Source organism: Cervus canadensis, chromosome 17 (assembly GCF_019320065.1).
Source record: "Cervus canadensis isolate Bull #8, Minnesota chromosome 17, ASM1932006v1, whole genome shotgun sequence".
Taxonomy (NCBI): Eukaryota; Metazoa; Chordata; class Mammalia; order Artiodactyla; family Cervidae; genus Cervus; species Cervus canadensis.
In genome coordinates this window covers 25,060,401-25,076,230 of record NC_057402.1, presented here as the reverse complement: position 1 = coordinate 25,076,230, position 15,830 = coordinate 25,060,401, and the positions used below count along the sequence as shown (strand labels likewise).

Here is a 15,830-nt window from a genome sequence, read left to right as displayed (position 1 = left end):
CACATGCTTGTGCTCAACTCCTCCCTCTATAGGACTCTTTGAATGAATCCCAGTTACTCTGTGTGAACTAGAAACTCCTCTGCAGTGCTCATGAGATCACCTGTGACTTAGCCTGTCGAGGTGTCCTGAAATTTCCTTTCCTTCAGATGTCGCGAACTCACCTGCCCTGCTGGCTTTATGCCATTGTGTATGCTCTTCTGGCTAACTCCACCACTAACCCCTGATTTGTTTGCCTGGAGCATTTCTACTCATTTCTAGCTGAAACACTCTCTTCTCTTTTACCTCTTTGACTTTCACTGGAGTGAGATGCCCCCCTTTCCTGACACCCTCCAAATAAACCATTATTTTGCTACACTTGCTGTTTTCCTTTCCCCACTCTCTCAGTTCCTGGAGGATGTTGGCTCTCTGCCCTTTCCTGAACCCGAGAAGCTCCTCCCATCTCAGGGCCCTTCCACTTTCTCTTGCCTTCACCTGTACATCACGTTACCCCTTCACCTTATTGGTATCTCTCCTCAGATAGATCTTTGGAGAGGTCTTCCCTGATTTTCCTTTATTATACAGAAATACCTGTTGCTTCTTGCCCCTGCCCCGTTTTCTTCATGCCGTTCACCGTGTTGAGATGTGTGTGCATTATTGTTGTTGCTTTTGTTGACTTTCCTACTGGAATGTCAGCTCCATGAAGGCCTATTTGTCTGCTTTGTTCACTCTTCTAGGACCTAGCACTAAAAGAGGCCCCGGCACTTAGTAGGCCATCAGTGGATATTTAGATGAGCGTTTGTATTCTTTTCAACCAGCTTAATACTAGGCAGTATTAGTAAATACTAGGTATTTACTCTTAAACAGTCAGCAAAGATTTATTAAAAAGGATAAGCTTGGAGTAAGCATTTGAACATGATTAAATAAATTCCCATGCATGAACCTGCTAAGAAGAGACCAGAGGCTTCCTGGAAAACAGAAGCAAGACAGCTGGAAGACAAACAAAAATGACTGGCTAGTGGCAAAGTCCGTTCTCATCAGAATGCTGGTTCAGTTATTCAGTTCAGATTTTTGGCAAGTGATGCAGATTCTTTTTCAGAAAACGTTGATTGATTGCACAGTTGTACCCACTTCATTTGCAAACCTTCATTATCTCTTTTTCCTTTCCTCCCTCTGTCTGCATTTAGAAGGGGAGGAGCAGTGTATAATTCCACAAAGCAATTTTTGTGAATAAACCAACTAACTGGCTGCTGCTTTCAGACTCAGAGTTCCACACAGAATACAAGTGTCTGCTTTAGCTGTGTGTTCTCTGACTGAGTCTCCTTGCTTTCATTCATTTGGGTGTTCATTTGATTACTTACTCATTCAAGGAATCATTTGCTCAGTCCCACTAAGTGTCAGGCTGGTGCAGGCTGTATATGGGTGCCTGGCTCTTGTCTAAAGCAAGAATTCTTGACATGAGGTCTATGGATGGGTGTCAGTGGCTCTCTGGAATTTTTATAATTGTATACACAAAAGCATTGTGTTTAAATATTGTCTTAGGAAGACAGTTTGCTTAAACATGTCTGTTATTCAAAGAAAGAAACATGTTAAGAACCTCTGACAAGGAGAGGCTTGAGTTAAGTCATGGATCTAAATAATAGGTCTTCAAATTAGGTTTTTTTCCTCCTTGATATGTTTCATGGTGGTGATGAGTGTGAAAGTATGTGCTTGTGTGTGTTCTTAATTTTAGGCCCGACGATCTTATCAGCTTGTTTACTAATCTCTAAACTCCAAGTTGTGTTCATTTTTCTTATTTAGTTTCTAACTCTGTGTAAATCATAGCCTCTGTAGGTCCCCATGAGGCAGATGGCAGTGGTGATGAAAACCTTGATCTAACATAAGCAAGACCTAGTTTCCACTCAGTTACCATTGATAATTGTGTGGGCTTTTGTTTGTATGTAATCAGAGAAGATGGTGGGGTTGTAAGAGGTGATTTTGGTTTCCAGTGTTGGTAGCTCTGTACGTTTACCTAATCAAGTTATGTTGGAAGCATTCAGCATCTTGAAATGAATGCCAATTACTGCTAGAATAGTACATGAGTGAATCTTCAAGAGAAAATTCAGTGGGCAGTTGCTGACACTCAGTGAATTGCTGGCTCTTTGCCCAAGTATGTGTGAAATGTTTGTACTGGTTTGAGGCCCTGATTGCACTTGGCTCCCAGGGTTTGTGGTGACACTGTAGATTTTATATCACGCTGCAGGAAAGACAGAAACTAGGTAAAGCATATAGAGGAACAGATATTTCTAATAGTTTAGTAAATAATTCCTAAGAAATAGGCATCTTTAAGAAAAATAATGTTTCTGTAAAAATTGGGATACACTTGGTGATCTAGAAAAGTCATCTTTGACTAGGCCTCCACTTTTCATGACGAGGAGGAAGAGCTGACTTGTGCTGAGCACCTCCCATGGGCTAGAACTCTAGACTGTTCATTTATTCACAAATATATATTGTGCACCTTCTGTGTTCTGGGCCCTAATCTAACTGTTAGGGTTTCAGCAGTGCACAAAACTATTCCTCCAGCTTAGGAAGGGGAAAAATGTGAGTGGAGAAGAAAACGTGTTAAGTGAAAGTATTAGTTGCTCAGTCATGTCCAACTCTTTGCTACTCCGTGAACTGTAGCCCACCAGGCTCCTCTGTTCATGGGATTCTCCAGGCAAAAATACTGGAGTGGGTAGCCATCCTATTCTCCAGGGGATCTTCCCTACCCAAGGATCAAAGCTGCGTCTCCTGCACTGCAGGAGGTTTCTTTACCGACTGAGCCACCAGGGAAGTCCTTAATGGAGAAGAGAGACAACATGCAAATAAGTTCTAGGAGGAAAATAAAAGCAGAGCAGGGGGTGTCACGTGTCCTCACAGCAGCTCCCCTTGACAGAATGAGACATTGAGGTCCCCAGAGCCTAATTTGTCCATGACCACCCAGCTAATAGAGATAAATGGAGGGTTTTAAACTCAGTCGGCCTGACTCCAGAACCCGAATCCTTTCCTCTGTGCAGCCATTTCCCAATCATGTGAGTCCTTCCGTTGAACTCAGGCAAGCAGAGGGCAGAGAGCATCTTGGGGAGTAGTCTGATGGCCTCAGTAAGAGACCTGTGGCAGGAAGATCCCCTTCAGAGCTCTGAGGTGACGGGACAGTCCATTTGGTAACCGATTGCCTCACACAGTGCCCGCTTGACGGCTGTGGTGTCGGCGTGCCCTTCAGGAACTTTGATGCAGGCAGGGCAGGTGGTCGAATGGTCGAGTTTGGGTTTTCAGACAGAGCTGAGTGGACCTTGATCCTCCTGGGTGTAATTGTGTGACTGTCACGCTGTAGTGTTAAGCCCCAGGAAGTTGTGGTAAAAGTGTGGCACCCAGATATGCAAGTGTCTTCAGGAGTGTGACAGTCCACTGGGATTGCAGCTTGAGAAGAAGCTGGCTGGAGCCGGCCGGATGGTGAGCCTGGAACCTTGCACGTGTAGCTAGGCTAAGGTGAAGTTGTCCTGGCCTCCATGTCCAGCCGGTGGATCCCAGGGTCTTGACTGTTACAGTTCACTGTCTACGTGACCTCACTCTCCACACACAGTCCCGGCATGCCCCTATCTGAAGCCACCGCTCTCCCCACGCCAATCCAGAGTTGAGAGTCACACATTCATTGGATTTTATTTATTTGCTTATGTGTAAGTCTTCTCACTAGACTCTGGTCACCTGGAGGGTCAGGATGGTGCATTCATTTTTATATCCACTGACATGGTACCCAGCTAAAAGTAGAGACTCAATGCAAATTTCACATGGAGGCTTTTAGCTTTCTTCTGCTGACATAGTAAGAAAGCGTTCAGAAATGGAAAGGGGAACCTGGCTTATATCGCTAGCTCCTGGGTCTATGAGGTAAATATCTTCCATAGTTTAAGTGTTTACTAAATTTTTCATAAATAAATGTATTACCGTGGTCTGAAATGGTTGAGCTCTGGAAATTAATCAGTGACTTTTTCAGTAGCAGGTGCTGTTATAATTGTAGCATTATGTCCTTTGGGTCAACAGCCCACTATTTCATGGAACTATTTATTTTTGACTGTTCTTTTGTCAGGAAGTCTCTAAACACTCCACTAAGCATTGATGGGGTCCAGGAGTGAGCTAGCAAATGAGAGAATGTGAATATGAATATATGAGTGGATGAACAGGAGAGAGAGGAGGGGAAAGGACCAGAGACACTGCCTTCTTTCTACCTCAGAGACACAAGCTACTTCCTGCAGAGCCAGTTTTTCCTAGCCCCTATGCCATATTAGTGGCCTTGGAAAGCCTTTGAATGGAGCATTTGAATGGAAGTAATAAGGTTGTGCTTGACTTCCGTCAGCATTTGTAGCAGATGTTACAGTTGTCACAACGTGAAGCTTTGGAATCAGACTTGGGGGGAAAATCAAGATAACAGATATGAACTTTTTCCTTTTACCGCTGAGTGTAGGTGGGGATAGTGGTAAAGAACCCACCTGCCAGTGCAGGAGATGCAAGAGATGTGGTTGCAATCCCTGGGTCGGGAAGATCCCCTGGAGGAGGAAATGGCAACCCACATCACTATTCTTGCCTGGAGAATTCCATGGACAGAAGAGCCTGGCGGCTATAATCTATGGAGCTGCAAAGAGTCAGACATGACTGAAGTGACCCAGCATGCACATGTGCTGACTGACACCATACCAATTCAATGATAATCTCGAGTCCCTTCCTACTGGGCAAAGTCATGCCACTAACCGTCTGTGTGTCATTGAGGTCAGAAGGGGTGACAGTCTTACAATGGCACTCAACTGAAAGGCTTTTAAGACATTTTGCAAAATGAAAGTATAATAATCCTTTTTTTTTTCAGCCCCTACTGAGGGAGCATACCAAACCTAACCCCCATTAAAAATTTCAACTTCTCAAAAACAGTTTTCGCATATTATCGGGGGAGGTCATTTCTATCAATTAAAGGACAAGGATCCAACTTAGTGTAGTTTGTGCCGCTTTCAGATCCCAAATTAGATGTGTCCTCTCTAATTTCCCCTTTGAAAGATGTGGTCAGTGAGTACTCGGTCCTTCATGACTTAATGGAGTAGGTGGTTTGTAAAAGAAGGTTATCGTAGGAAGAAGAGAAACAAGAACAACAGTAACAACAAGAAAAGCGGCAGCTCAGAAGCAGAGCTTCAGAGGGTATTCGGGCAGAGCACCTTCCCCTCTCAGGCACGTGTTCAGGCTTGGAGCCTGGGCTGGTGTCTGCGATGCCCACTCCCTGTGGCCCCCTGGACCCTTCTATCACACAGGACTGCCTCACTCAATGGACTCTCTGTTGGTCATCTCTGTGTTCTCAGGGCCCAGCAACGTGCCTGCCTCATAGTGAGGCTCAGTAAGTGTTTGCTGCTATAGCCCTGAAGCCAGAAAGAATTAGTTGATAACTTTTGCTGAGCTCACTTTAGATAAAAATCAGGACCCTCTGCCACTCAGAGGTTCTCCTGTTCTGTAGTTTCTGTTCTTTCTGATCTCAAGTCACTTCATAACTGCCTCACTCTTCAAATTTTTCCAAACTGAGACGGAGTGCAATTGATGATACCCTAATTCTCTGCTGGAAATCCAAAGACAAAAATTAGTCATAATCTAATTTTTTTTATTTTGTAAATACAAAGAGGAAATTCTCATTTTCTTCACTGTATAAAGGGAACTAAATAGTTTAAACTCTGCATCCAAAGCAAGCCCTGCAGCATCACTTTGTTAAAACCAAAAAATACATTCAGAAATGGCTTGGAGTTGTGGTTGGATTTCAAGTCTTGTAAAAGTGACTGTTTTTTGTATACATTGCTATGAGAATGATTAAGAAAATTAAATTGAAATGATTGTTACCTACCATTGTTAGAGTCCTGTTTGAATTTGCAACAATTACTTTGCTGAATCAAGAAATAAAGCATACCCTCATCTATTCTTTCAATCCTGCCTTTATACCTCCATGCATCTCTTGAGGATTCCCCTGAGGTACCCCACTCCCCAACCTTCAGTCTAGGCTGTGGCTCATGCCTGTATTTTCCTGAGGTTTCTGTCCTCAGAGATGTTGACTGTCAGCACTTCATCACCCCCTCCAGTGCTGTTGCTCCAAACAGCAGCTTACCCCATTGCCTGAAGAATGTCCTTGTCAAGCAGAAATTTGGGTCCTCTCAAAAAGTGTGTTGATCAACTTCTATGTAACCCATGTAAGGTACCTATAATATCTCCTGTAGTAACTTCCGGATTGTCAGAGAACAACTATTTTCTTCTTTCCTTGCCTATGATGAAGAAATACCTGCTTTGATAACTCTCATTTCCTTCAAAGGAAAAGCAAGGCAAGTGGGCAAAATGACTCTTTAAAATGGAAACTTAGTACTGAAAAGAAGTCCCTGTAATTTGTACAAGAAACATTTTTAAGACTTATAAAAATAATACTTGGGTGCCATTTCACTTTTAGACAGTTTACCATTTTGATGAAGAAAAGTTTCCTAAAGAAAGTGTTCAAAAATATGTGAATACTGTTTGGGTTCTTCAGAAGATAGGAAGTGCATGATAAACACATCCTTGTTTAAACAGATCATCGAGTGTTTTAGGTAATTCCCCTTAGTTTGTACTAGTTGTAGCCATACAGATAGGCTTTTTTTGATAAAAGCAGACATGATTCCTTCTTCTCAAATCCAGCCATTCATTTGTAAATATTAATACTCTCACAGTCTTATCACCCTTAACACTTTTCCTGAATATATTCAATGCATCTTTAGATTGTGGGAGAAATTTAAATGTGTTGCATCAAAGAATTTTTGAATTAGCATAAGACTTCTTAGAGTTTCAGTTATTTTAATAGATTAAATACCTCTTTTGTCTAAATTGGTAATGTAATGTGTTAATATGTTTGAGATATGAATTATAAAAATTATTTTTAGAACATTCTAGATATGAATTTTAAAATAAACCCATACTACACTGTTTTTGAATATGGGAGGTTTTCTTTATTATTATTTAATGTCAACCGACCATTCAAATGCCAGATCAACAATACCTGTCCCTATTTCTTTTCTCTGGTTCTCAGTTATCCTGTGTTTTTTTTTTTTTTTTTTATTTTATTTTCACTCATTTTTGGTTTCCACTTCTTTCTTTTCATTTCCATTAAGAAATTTGGGCATATCAGTGAAGCAGGTCCACTGATAAACCTGCTGGTCTAGTATGTTAACTAGAGGTGAGATTTAAAAAGGCAGGGATACTGAAATCTTCTATTCCAAGTTTTAAGGGGCAAAAAACTTATCTTGGTGAAAGTACATTGAAAAGTGTTGTTCTTTGTTTTCAGACATTCACTTCATGTAGTGTGTGGAAACTCCACACACCAGGCTTTTGACAACCGTTTCGATTTTAGTACTGCTGTTTGGTCATCTTCTCCATCCCAACCTGAAATTCCACTAGTGTTTAGGGCATGCACAAACAGTGAGAACTTTAGTGTTGAAAGGGTACAAACTGTGAATTTGGGCAGTAGGTGGAGCGGTAAGAATAAGGGTCAGAATGAAGACTTGTTCCCATAGTCAATAAAAGCATATCAATGTTTATTTTTATAGGGAGACGCAGATACACATATACACTATATACTTCAGAAACTTCTGAGACTTCTGAGAAAACCCTCCCTGGCTTAATCTGCCCTACAGTGAGGGAGGCTAATTGACATTCTTCAAGGGAAATCCCTTTTCTTCTCTTTGGTAGTCATGGGAAGACTCATTAAGCATTCTGTACTCTTTTCTTTCCCAGATTCTGACTTTGCTTATCCCAAGTGCTAAAGCCCGGGGAGTGATGTCCAGGATTTCCTTTAGTCCTCTCTTCCCCCAAGCTCAGCATAGGAACAGAGTCTTGCCCCTTACACAACAGATTCCGAGGGTACCCACCGAGCTTGCCTTTTTACTTGGTGGGTGACTCCACTCTTAAAATACCACCTGCAGAACGTTAAGGTTACATTCACCCATCCTGCCGCTCGGCCCCCCGTGGAGGGACAGCTGGATGAGAAAATAGCTCAAAAGTGGTCTTCCCTATCTGCTAATGACAACGTTTCCCAAATCAAACAATTTCTTGGCAACCCTGCCTCCCAGTGTCATCCTCATCTTCACTTTTGAGTGTCTTTTTCAAGGGAGCCCTGAAATAACGTGCCCCTTTCTCTCTCCCTGTCTGTGGTTTACCTTCCCGTTGTGAGCTCTGCAGGGAGGGGCCGGGGCAGCTCCAGCTGCTCTGGAAATGGGGGCGGGGAGGGCTAGGAGGAAAAGGGCAGCGCGGGACACAGGCAAGAATGGCTCATGACTTTTCCGTCGTTCATTATGTGTGTCCACTGAGCTGTCCTGCTTCTGTTTTCTAATGGGTTCTTCAGTGGCAAGCTGACCTTTTGTCTGAATAGGTCAAACTCCCACTGAGCGATAATCCTCAGCCTTCCTGGCGTTTGTGCATCCCTGAAGGTGACGGGCACTGGTTAGGAATATGACTGGGAGTGTGTGGTGTATTTCCCCAAAGAGGGATTGTCTTTTATTGCACTTAATTAATTCTCAAAGACTACCTCACAAGGTTATGTGGAAGAGTCTAGGTTATTTTTTGCTGACACCGTTGAGGGACAAAACGAATTTTTCAGATACATGCTTCAGATTGGGGTTTTCTTCTTTCATTTTTTTTTTTTTTTTGGTCTTCCATTTTTTAATGAGAGAAAGGCCAAATGTGCAATCCTAATGATTCATCATATCATTTTATATTTCTGAGACAATCAGAATTTCTTCAGTTAATTTTTAAAAATCTTTCTCCCTATATATCACTTCCATTTAAAGTCTCTTAAAACTCTAGGTGTTTTATTTCTAACCCTTGAAAAATGTGAGATGATCATGTTGTTTTCTTGATCATGTTATGCTGGGCCTAGGCTTGTTTCAAATTGCTTAAAATTTTCTGATGGAATGTTTATGAGGTTTTATAACACTAGTTACCCTACAGTGGCCAGCAAGTTTCAGCATCACGTAGGTACTCCGTAATTTCTGAATTGAATATGAATTACCGTGGCTTTTTTTTTTTCCTTTTACCAGTTTATATAACCTGGTACAATTCTCATCACTGTCAGTGACTGAGATATAGTCCTCACAAATATAGGATTACATGTTCCATTTATTTAGCAATGTGCTATGCATTTTTTGGTTGATTTAGTATTCTTTACATTTCAAAGCATTGTCTTTTAATTGAACAGATGAATGAAGTGTCTGCAGATTAAACATTAACCTGTATAGCAATACCGAGTATGCAGTGTGTGGGGGCTACCAAATCGTTTTAGAAGCTGTCAAGTTCCAAAACACAGCAGTCTGAGAGAACTTCATAAACAATGTATTACTTTTCTGAAAATGATGACCTTCATTGAGGAAGTGCCTCTTCAGTTTTTCTTTAGGCATAAATGATACTCCAGAAACACAATGAGATTAACATAGAGGAACAAAATAACTGTGCTTGCATTGTTCCTGAGTTATCAGATTATTATCTCAGTATTCAAAATCCCAAATGTGGTGGGATGAAAAGTACAAGATAAAAAGTACACATTTAACATCTATTCAGTCACCAATAATGCTTCGAGTCAGAGCTGGGCTTCTACCTGGGGCATAATGGGTTCCTGTTTAACATATTTATGTTGGTTGTAAAATTAGGAACTGTCATTACAGCCCCACATCACCTGCATAAGTGCAAAACATATAAATCAAGAGAAGTTCCAGTGTCATAAAAATGCCATTGAAGGGAAAAGCATGAAAGCGCTTTCAAGATTCTTGTGTGTTACGCTCGCATGTGCTAGAATGCACACTCGGGTTTCCATGGAGGATCTGAAGAACAAAGGAAAACAACTATGCAGGTGTCGGACTCACGGACAGGAGACCTGATGAAGGCATGTGGGATCCCCAGACTGACTAATAAGCTTTTAAAATAAAATTCCTAAATATTTAAGCATTTGCACCACTTACCTAAAGAACAGCTGAGCCTTAAGTTGAGGAAAGGCAAGAAAAGAATGACCATCAATGGCCAGGCTGAAATAATCCCTGCAGGAACCCGGTATAGTTCCTACACTATAGTTCATGCTTCAAGAAGGCAGTTGTTATTGGAGCATACTCCTTGGACCTTCTAGTGAATGAACAAGTTCCTTTCATTTCCTGTGATGTTTCAAGGTCCTCAATAGATTGGTGGCTGTTACTCTGCTGCCCCCCTCTTAATCCAGTTCTTTGGAGAATAGCGTATGTTCTCTGAGATCAGTCCATTTTTTCTGTGAGTTACAGGGGTTTATTTTGAACCTCATAATTGGAAGTCCTGAAATGCCCGCAAATTTTAAACTATTAATAAAGAGCTTTCTGAATCCCAATTACTGCCTCAATAACAGAGTGGACACTTTTGAAGTTTTTCAACACCCCCTTCTGCCTCCCCAAAGCTCCCATCCCCCAAACAATCTTTAAAAAAAAAAAGAGAGAGAACTGCAGATTTTATTCATGTGGGATCATTCACACCAAGCTACCATAATGTGCAATTAACACTCTAGAAACTGAAAACAGTATTCAGCAAGACAGCTGCATTATCAAAAATGCCAAAGGAGTTTTGAAGGGAGTAATGTGCATGTTAGAATAGGAAATTAATCAGAAATGCACACATACCCAGTAATACTGTCTTAAGTACATCTTAATATTAAAATTTTTAAAAATCTTATGTCTATACTTATAGTAATGATTAATCTTAGAGTAGAAAATTGATTTTTTCTATTTTAAGATTATTAGTTATGTGTTTTGCTTCTGAAGCAAATGAAGAAGTTAGAATAGTGATCTCTAAAGTCCCTTCCAACTGGAATATTCCTTGATAATAATCACTCTTCAGTTATATTTTATAAATTTTCCCATTGAAAAAAAAATGCCTTTTTTATTTCCTCTTGCAAGTAATAATGATACTTACCACTCATATTAGTTTCAAAGTGCCTTTCAGACATGGCAGACATTAGCTCACAGTTGCAGGGGGGAACTGCTTACTTTTGCACAGCTCAATAATCCTAAATACCCTTATATTATAATCCTGATGCAGGTATGGATTTAACTAACTGACTTAGTAATAGCTGAGACACAACAGAATTATGCCAGCAGCATTTTGCTGGTATTGTCTTGTCAACTAGCTGAAAGTGTTTGGAGAAGAAAGAAAGTAGGGGTTTCATTTTATTTTCAATTCATGGTGTCTAGATTTGAGGGAATTGAGGTTTGTCATACAATTTTTAAGAAAAGCAGGAAGAGGGAAGGGATATATTTGTTTGAAATATGGAAAAGTTCTGAATATTTTCTTTCATAAATTGCTGGAAAGCAAAGTAGATTTTTATGTTTGAGGACTTTTTAAAACTGGAAAAATAACTAGAACAGATTTAAAAGCAAATCATGACCCCATGCAAAAAAAAAAAAAAAGTGAAACCATGACCCTCAATTCTGGATCCCCCAAATATCATGCAGTAACCCCTTCTGTTAAGGATTGGGAGGCTCTCTGGGTGTATGTGCCTGCAGACAACACATGTAGGGTATGCCTGGAACAGAAAGACTGATTATACCTTAGCAGAAGGACAGAAGTATTCCAATAAGGAAGCAGTCACTGAGCTGTGAGGTACAGGCTAAACAAGCTTCCACCTGGGCTTCCTGCAGGTCCTGTAGGAATAGTTACATGTGAATGTTCAGTAAATATGAAATCCAGCCATCCTGAGACACTTAACACTAGTGCAAACAGTCACTAATGAGAATCTCCTAGCCAACATGTTGTGCTTATTAAATTATGATAAAGTTATTGCATTAGAACATTTAAAAAAATCCTGTTTGCTTTTTTCCTGGCCTAGAGGATATTAAATGTTCAGGTTTCTCTGGGAGGAAAAGGAAATATGTATTTGCTTTAAGTATAACAATACCTAAATTTTAAGAAAAGCAGCTTACTAATTTATTTTTTTTAAATGTGAACATTCCTCTGTTTTTTGCTCCAGTACAGGGAAAACAGTCCAAAAAGAAAAACATTAAATCTGATTTTAATGTTTGTAGAAGTTGATATTCTGAGATGAAAATTCAGCCTCCGCTCTGATTTGCTCAGGCAACTGAGAACCAGGGTTAAAACTGGCTCGTGATTCTCTCAGGTCTTAGAGCTATAGTAGCTCTCTAGTGATACAATTAAAGAGAAATGAAGCTGAAGGTGTGAATCGGAGCCCCAACTTAATTTCTTTCTTTCTTTCTTTTCTTTTTTTCTTTTTTCTTTAAGTTATAGGTGCACAACGAAGGAGAAGCCCCAGTGCACTGGCCATTGAAGTATTTGAAGCACATTTGGGAAGTCACATTTTACAGGTACCTTTAAGTGAAAAAAGCTTGCTTACATTTTGCTAAGAAAAATCCACACGTTTAGTCTTTTTATGAAAATGCCTTTTATTGCAGCTATGTGTATGACTGTTGCTGTTGTATCTTGGAATTATGATATTTTTATGAATTTTATTTTTTTTTCTTTTTAGAAAGCCATCCCTTGAGAGAATATTAATGAGAAAGGGAGGGCAAGTATTATTTATGCTATAATAATTGAGATGAACGGGACCATTGAGTTGATGCACAATGTATGGTAGCTGGCTGTTCCCAGAATGATTGTGTGTGCTGCATTTGTAAGTGAACATATGTGTGTGTCTTTGGAGCTATATTTTGTTTTTGGAAGAGCAAAGTTTTGTTGTGAAAGTATGTGACATTTTTGTGTGTTGCCAAACTTCAGTTGTTCTTTGCTTGAGTTTGTATTCATAAGTGCTTCCCATCCTAATGTTAGCTTTCCCAAAGTACTGACTTTGTCAGGATGAGATGTTAAAGTATGTTTTTAAGTAAAAGGAGATAGATATTAATAATTTGATCTTTCCAGTGACTTTCGTGAAAAATATGAGGGTGACTAGGCGTGGACCTGTAGTTATTTAGTCTTGGAAAAAATTTATCCCAAACTTAGCACCTCACTTACTCAGAACTTTTTCTGTTAAGATTTTGCAAGTCATTAACTTGACACATCATTCTACATTGTTTCTGTTTCCAGGATAAATGTTGCCGTGGCCAAAGCTTTTTTTTTTTTGTATATGTAAGATTCATTTTTAACATGGAATTGAAGAAACAGACATATTTGGGATGTTTGGGCATCTTACTGGAAAAAGATGGTTGCTTTCCTTAGATAAGATTTGGGGTAAAAACAAAGCTAACCTACAAACTCCTCTCCATTCAGAGTAACGTTTTTAAAAAAAGGTCTCTATGGTGCTTTCATTTTCTAGATAGCCGAAGTGGTACTGAATCTAGCATATAATTTCTGAAAATATATACCCTAGAAAAACTGCTTTCATCAGATTGTCCATGGTCAAACCCCAGTGACTCTCCAAAATGGTTCCTTGGCTGACAGCTTCAGTGTCAACGAGACAGTTGTTCAAACAACAAATTCCTGCGTCTCTCCTGGACCTAGTAAATCAGGGTCTTCAGGGTGAAATCCAGGAATTTGTTACTTTTAACAACCATTTGAGATAATTTTGATGCTTTATTAGATCTGAGATGTCACTATTCACCTTTGTAAATTTAAGGCCTGAAAGGTCCTTATTTATTTTTATTTATTTTGATCTTTCTCATTTCTCCACTAATATATGTTAACATCCCATAAAACTATGTTTCTTGAACTACACCTTAGGAAATGCTATCCTATTGTGCACATAAAATTTTGAATTATTTTTATAGTAGATAAGTTTCAGGGATACAGGAAGGATATTTCTTTCTAGACCTTTGCGTTTTTATTTCTCTCTTCTCTGTACATTTTTGTCCAGAATCTCCATTATAAGTTTTGTATAAGTGATACCATATATACCACTGCCCCTCTGTATGTGAGGGGAGTTGGTTCCAGGACCCCTGTGGACAGAAAAATCTGTGGTTGCTCAAGTTTCTTATATAAAATGACATGGTATTTGTATATAACCTATGCGTGTCCTCTTCTATACTTGAAATTGTCTCTAAATTATTTACAGTACCTAATATAGTGCAAATGCTATGTAAGTCATTGGTGGCATGTGGCAAGTGTATGTTTTTCTTTGTGGAACTTTCTGGATTTTTTCCAATATTTTTGATCTGTGGTTGATTGAATCTGTGATTATAGAGGGCCAACTGTACATTGTTAGATTCTGAAGTGATCCAGGATAACTCCTATTTATATTCTGAAGCTGTCAGTGTGTAAGACTTTGTCAGTGAGAGAAATGATTCCATTGGTATCCTGTTATCCTCTAAATTCTCTCTGGAAATCTTGTGTTCAGTGTTTTGTAGGGAGGGGGACTTAGGAGCTGCAAGAATTTAAATCTAATTTAAAACAAAAAACTTAAGAGTGTAAATGTAAGCTCAGTGAGAGCACTGTAGAAATAAAGAGTGACTGTCCCCAGTGCCAGTTCAACATTGGACTCCATTAAGGGAGTGGAGGATCTAGATGAGACTGCTAAACTATTCTGTTCTTTGGTTTGGTCACACCTGACTTAAACAGCACTCTTGAAGGGGGCATAGACAGCTGGATGTCATTTGGAGTGGAATAACTAGATGAGTGCATGAACTGGAAATTGTGTTACATGAGATGTGGCAAAGGGCATGGTGAAGTTAAGTGTGGGAAATACATGGCATAAAAGGGACATTAATATCCTCTCTTATCTATTTGAAGGCCTCATTCCAAAAGAAGGAAAAAAAAGGAGGATTAGACACATTCTGTGTGTCTTCAGAGTGTAGAAAAAAGAGAAAGCGGTGAAAGTTGAACAGAAAAAGAAATTGCCTCGATATAACAAAACTTGCAAATAAAGCTGTCTGCATTTCCAACACACTCAAAACTTTTAGCCTTACAAGTATAGGCGGCTTTGTAGAGATGCTTTCAAGAAAGTCAGGCATCCAAGCGTGGTTGCACTAGACAGTCTTAAAATTGTCATAGAAACTAGAGACTCCTATCATTAGATTCTAAAACCAAAGGTTATGGAGGGGAAGAATTGTGTATGCTTCTCAAAATGATATGATAAAATTGCATATAGGAATGGATTGGGAAGTAGTAGTAACAAGAAGGGCTTCCTCTAGGCTATCTGGTTAGCTGTCATCTCTCCCAGCAGGATAACTCTTGAACCCATAGATCTGTGTACCACATTCAAGGTTTCTCAGTAGTCTGCTCAGGTAACATGGTTTCCTTATTTTTCCTTTAGGAGGTTCCATAGTTGAATCTGGTTGATTCATGGGGCCTGGGATAAATTCTTTCTTCCTTCTCCCCTACCCTTCTTTTGTTTGCAAATTTCAGGGGCGGGGGGGGGGGGTGGGTTGGGGAATAAACAAACCTGTGTGGTCAATAAGGTTGGCATAGTCTCTAACATCATAGTTTACCATCATTACCAAAAAAGAAAAAGGGTAAATACTTAGTAACAACATAATTTGCTGTAGTAGGCACATGGCTGCTCTCCTTAACTAGCTTGTAATCATTTGGTTAAAAAACCAGGAGATTCCATAAAGTGAGAAGCATCACACTGGTCATGTACTTTACTAGCGGCCTGTGAAAGAGCGGGGCTCTGAATTTGCCATGAAGCATCAGAGAAGGCCACTCAAAGTTGTTGATGGATGAATAGGAGTTTACTAGCCAAGGACAACCAACGAACATTGCAGGCAAAGAAATGTAGAACACAAAGTATGGAGGCAAGTCATAACAGATCTTGTTTGGGGACTGTTCAGATGTTTAATTTGATGGTTATTTCACATATGCAGAGGAGCATATAAGAGATAAAGGTGGAGAACTTACAAGCCATATTG

The 15,830-nt window shown here is 39.8% G+C and overlaps 1 protein-coding gene across 16 annotated transcripts in view; it reads left to right on the top strand.

The window, feature by feature from the left end:
* NPAS3 (neuronal PAS domain protein 3) overlaps positions 1-15,830 on the top strand; it is a 920,744-nt gene that overhangs the window by 437,580 nt on the left and 467,334 nt on the right. For 9 of the 16 annotated variants that reach the window (XM_043489743.1, XM_043489741.1, XM_043489739.1 and 6 more), the window contains one exon: positions 12,283-12,359. In XM_043489743.1, coding sequence (XP_043345678.1) covers positions 12,283-12,359 — 77 coding nt within the window. Of the gene's footprint in view, positions 1-12,276; positions 12,360-15,830 lie in introns of all 16 variants that reach the window. The other 7 variants (XM_043489745.1, XM_043489742.1, XM_043489740.1 and 4 more) reach the window with 1 other exon arrangement.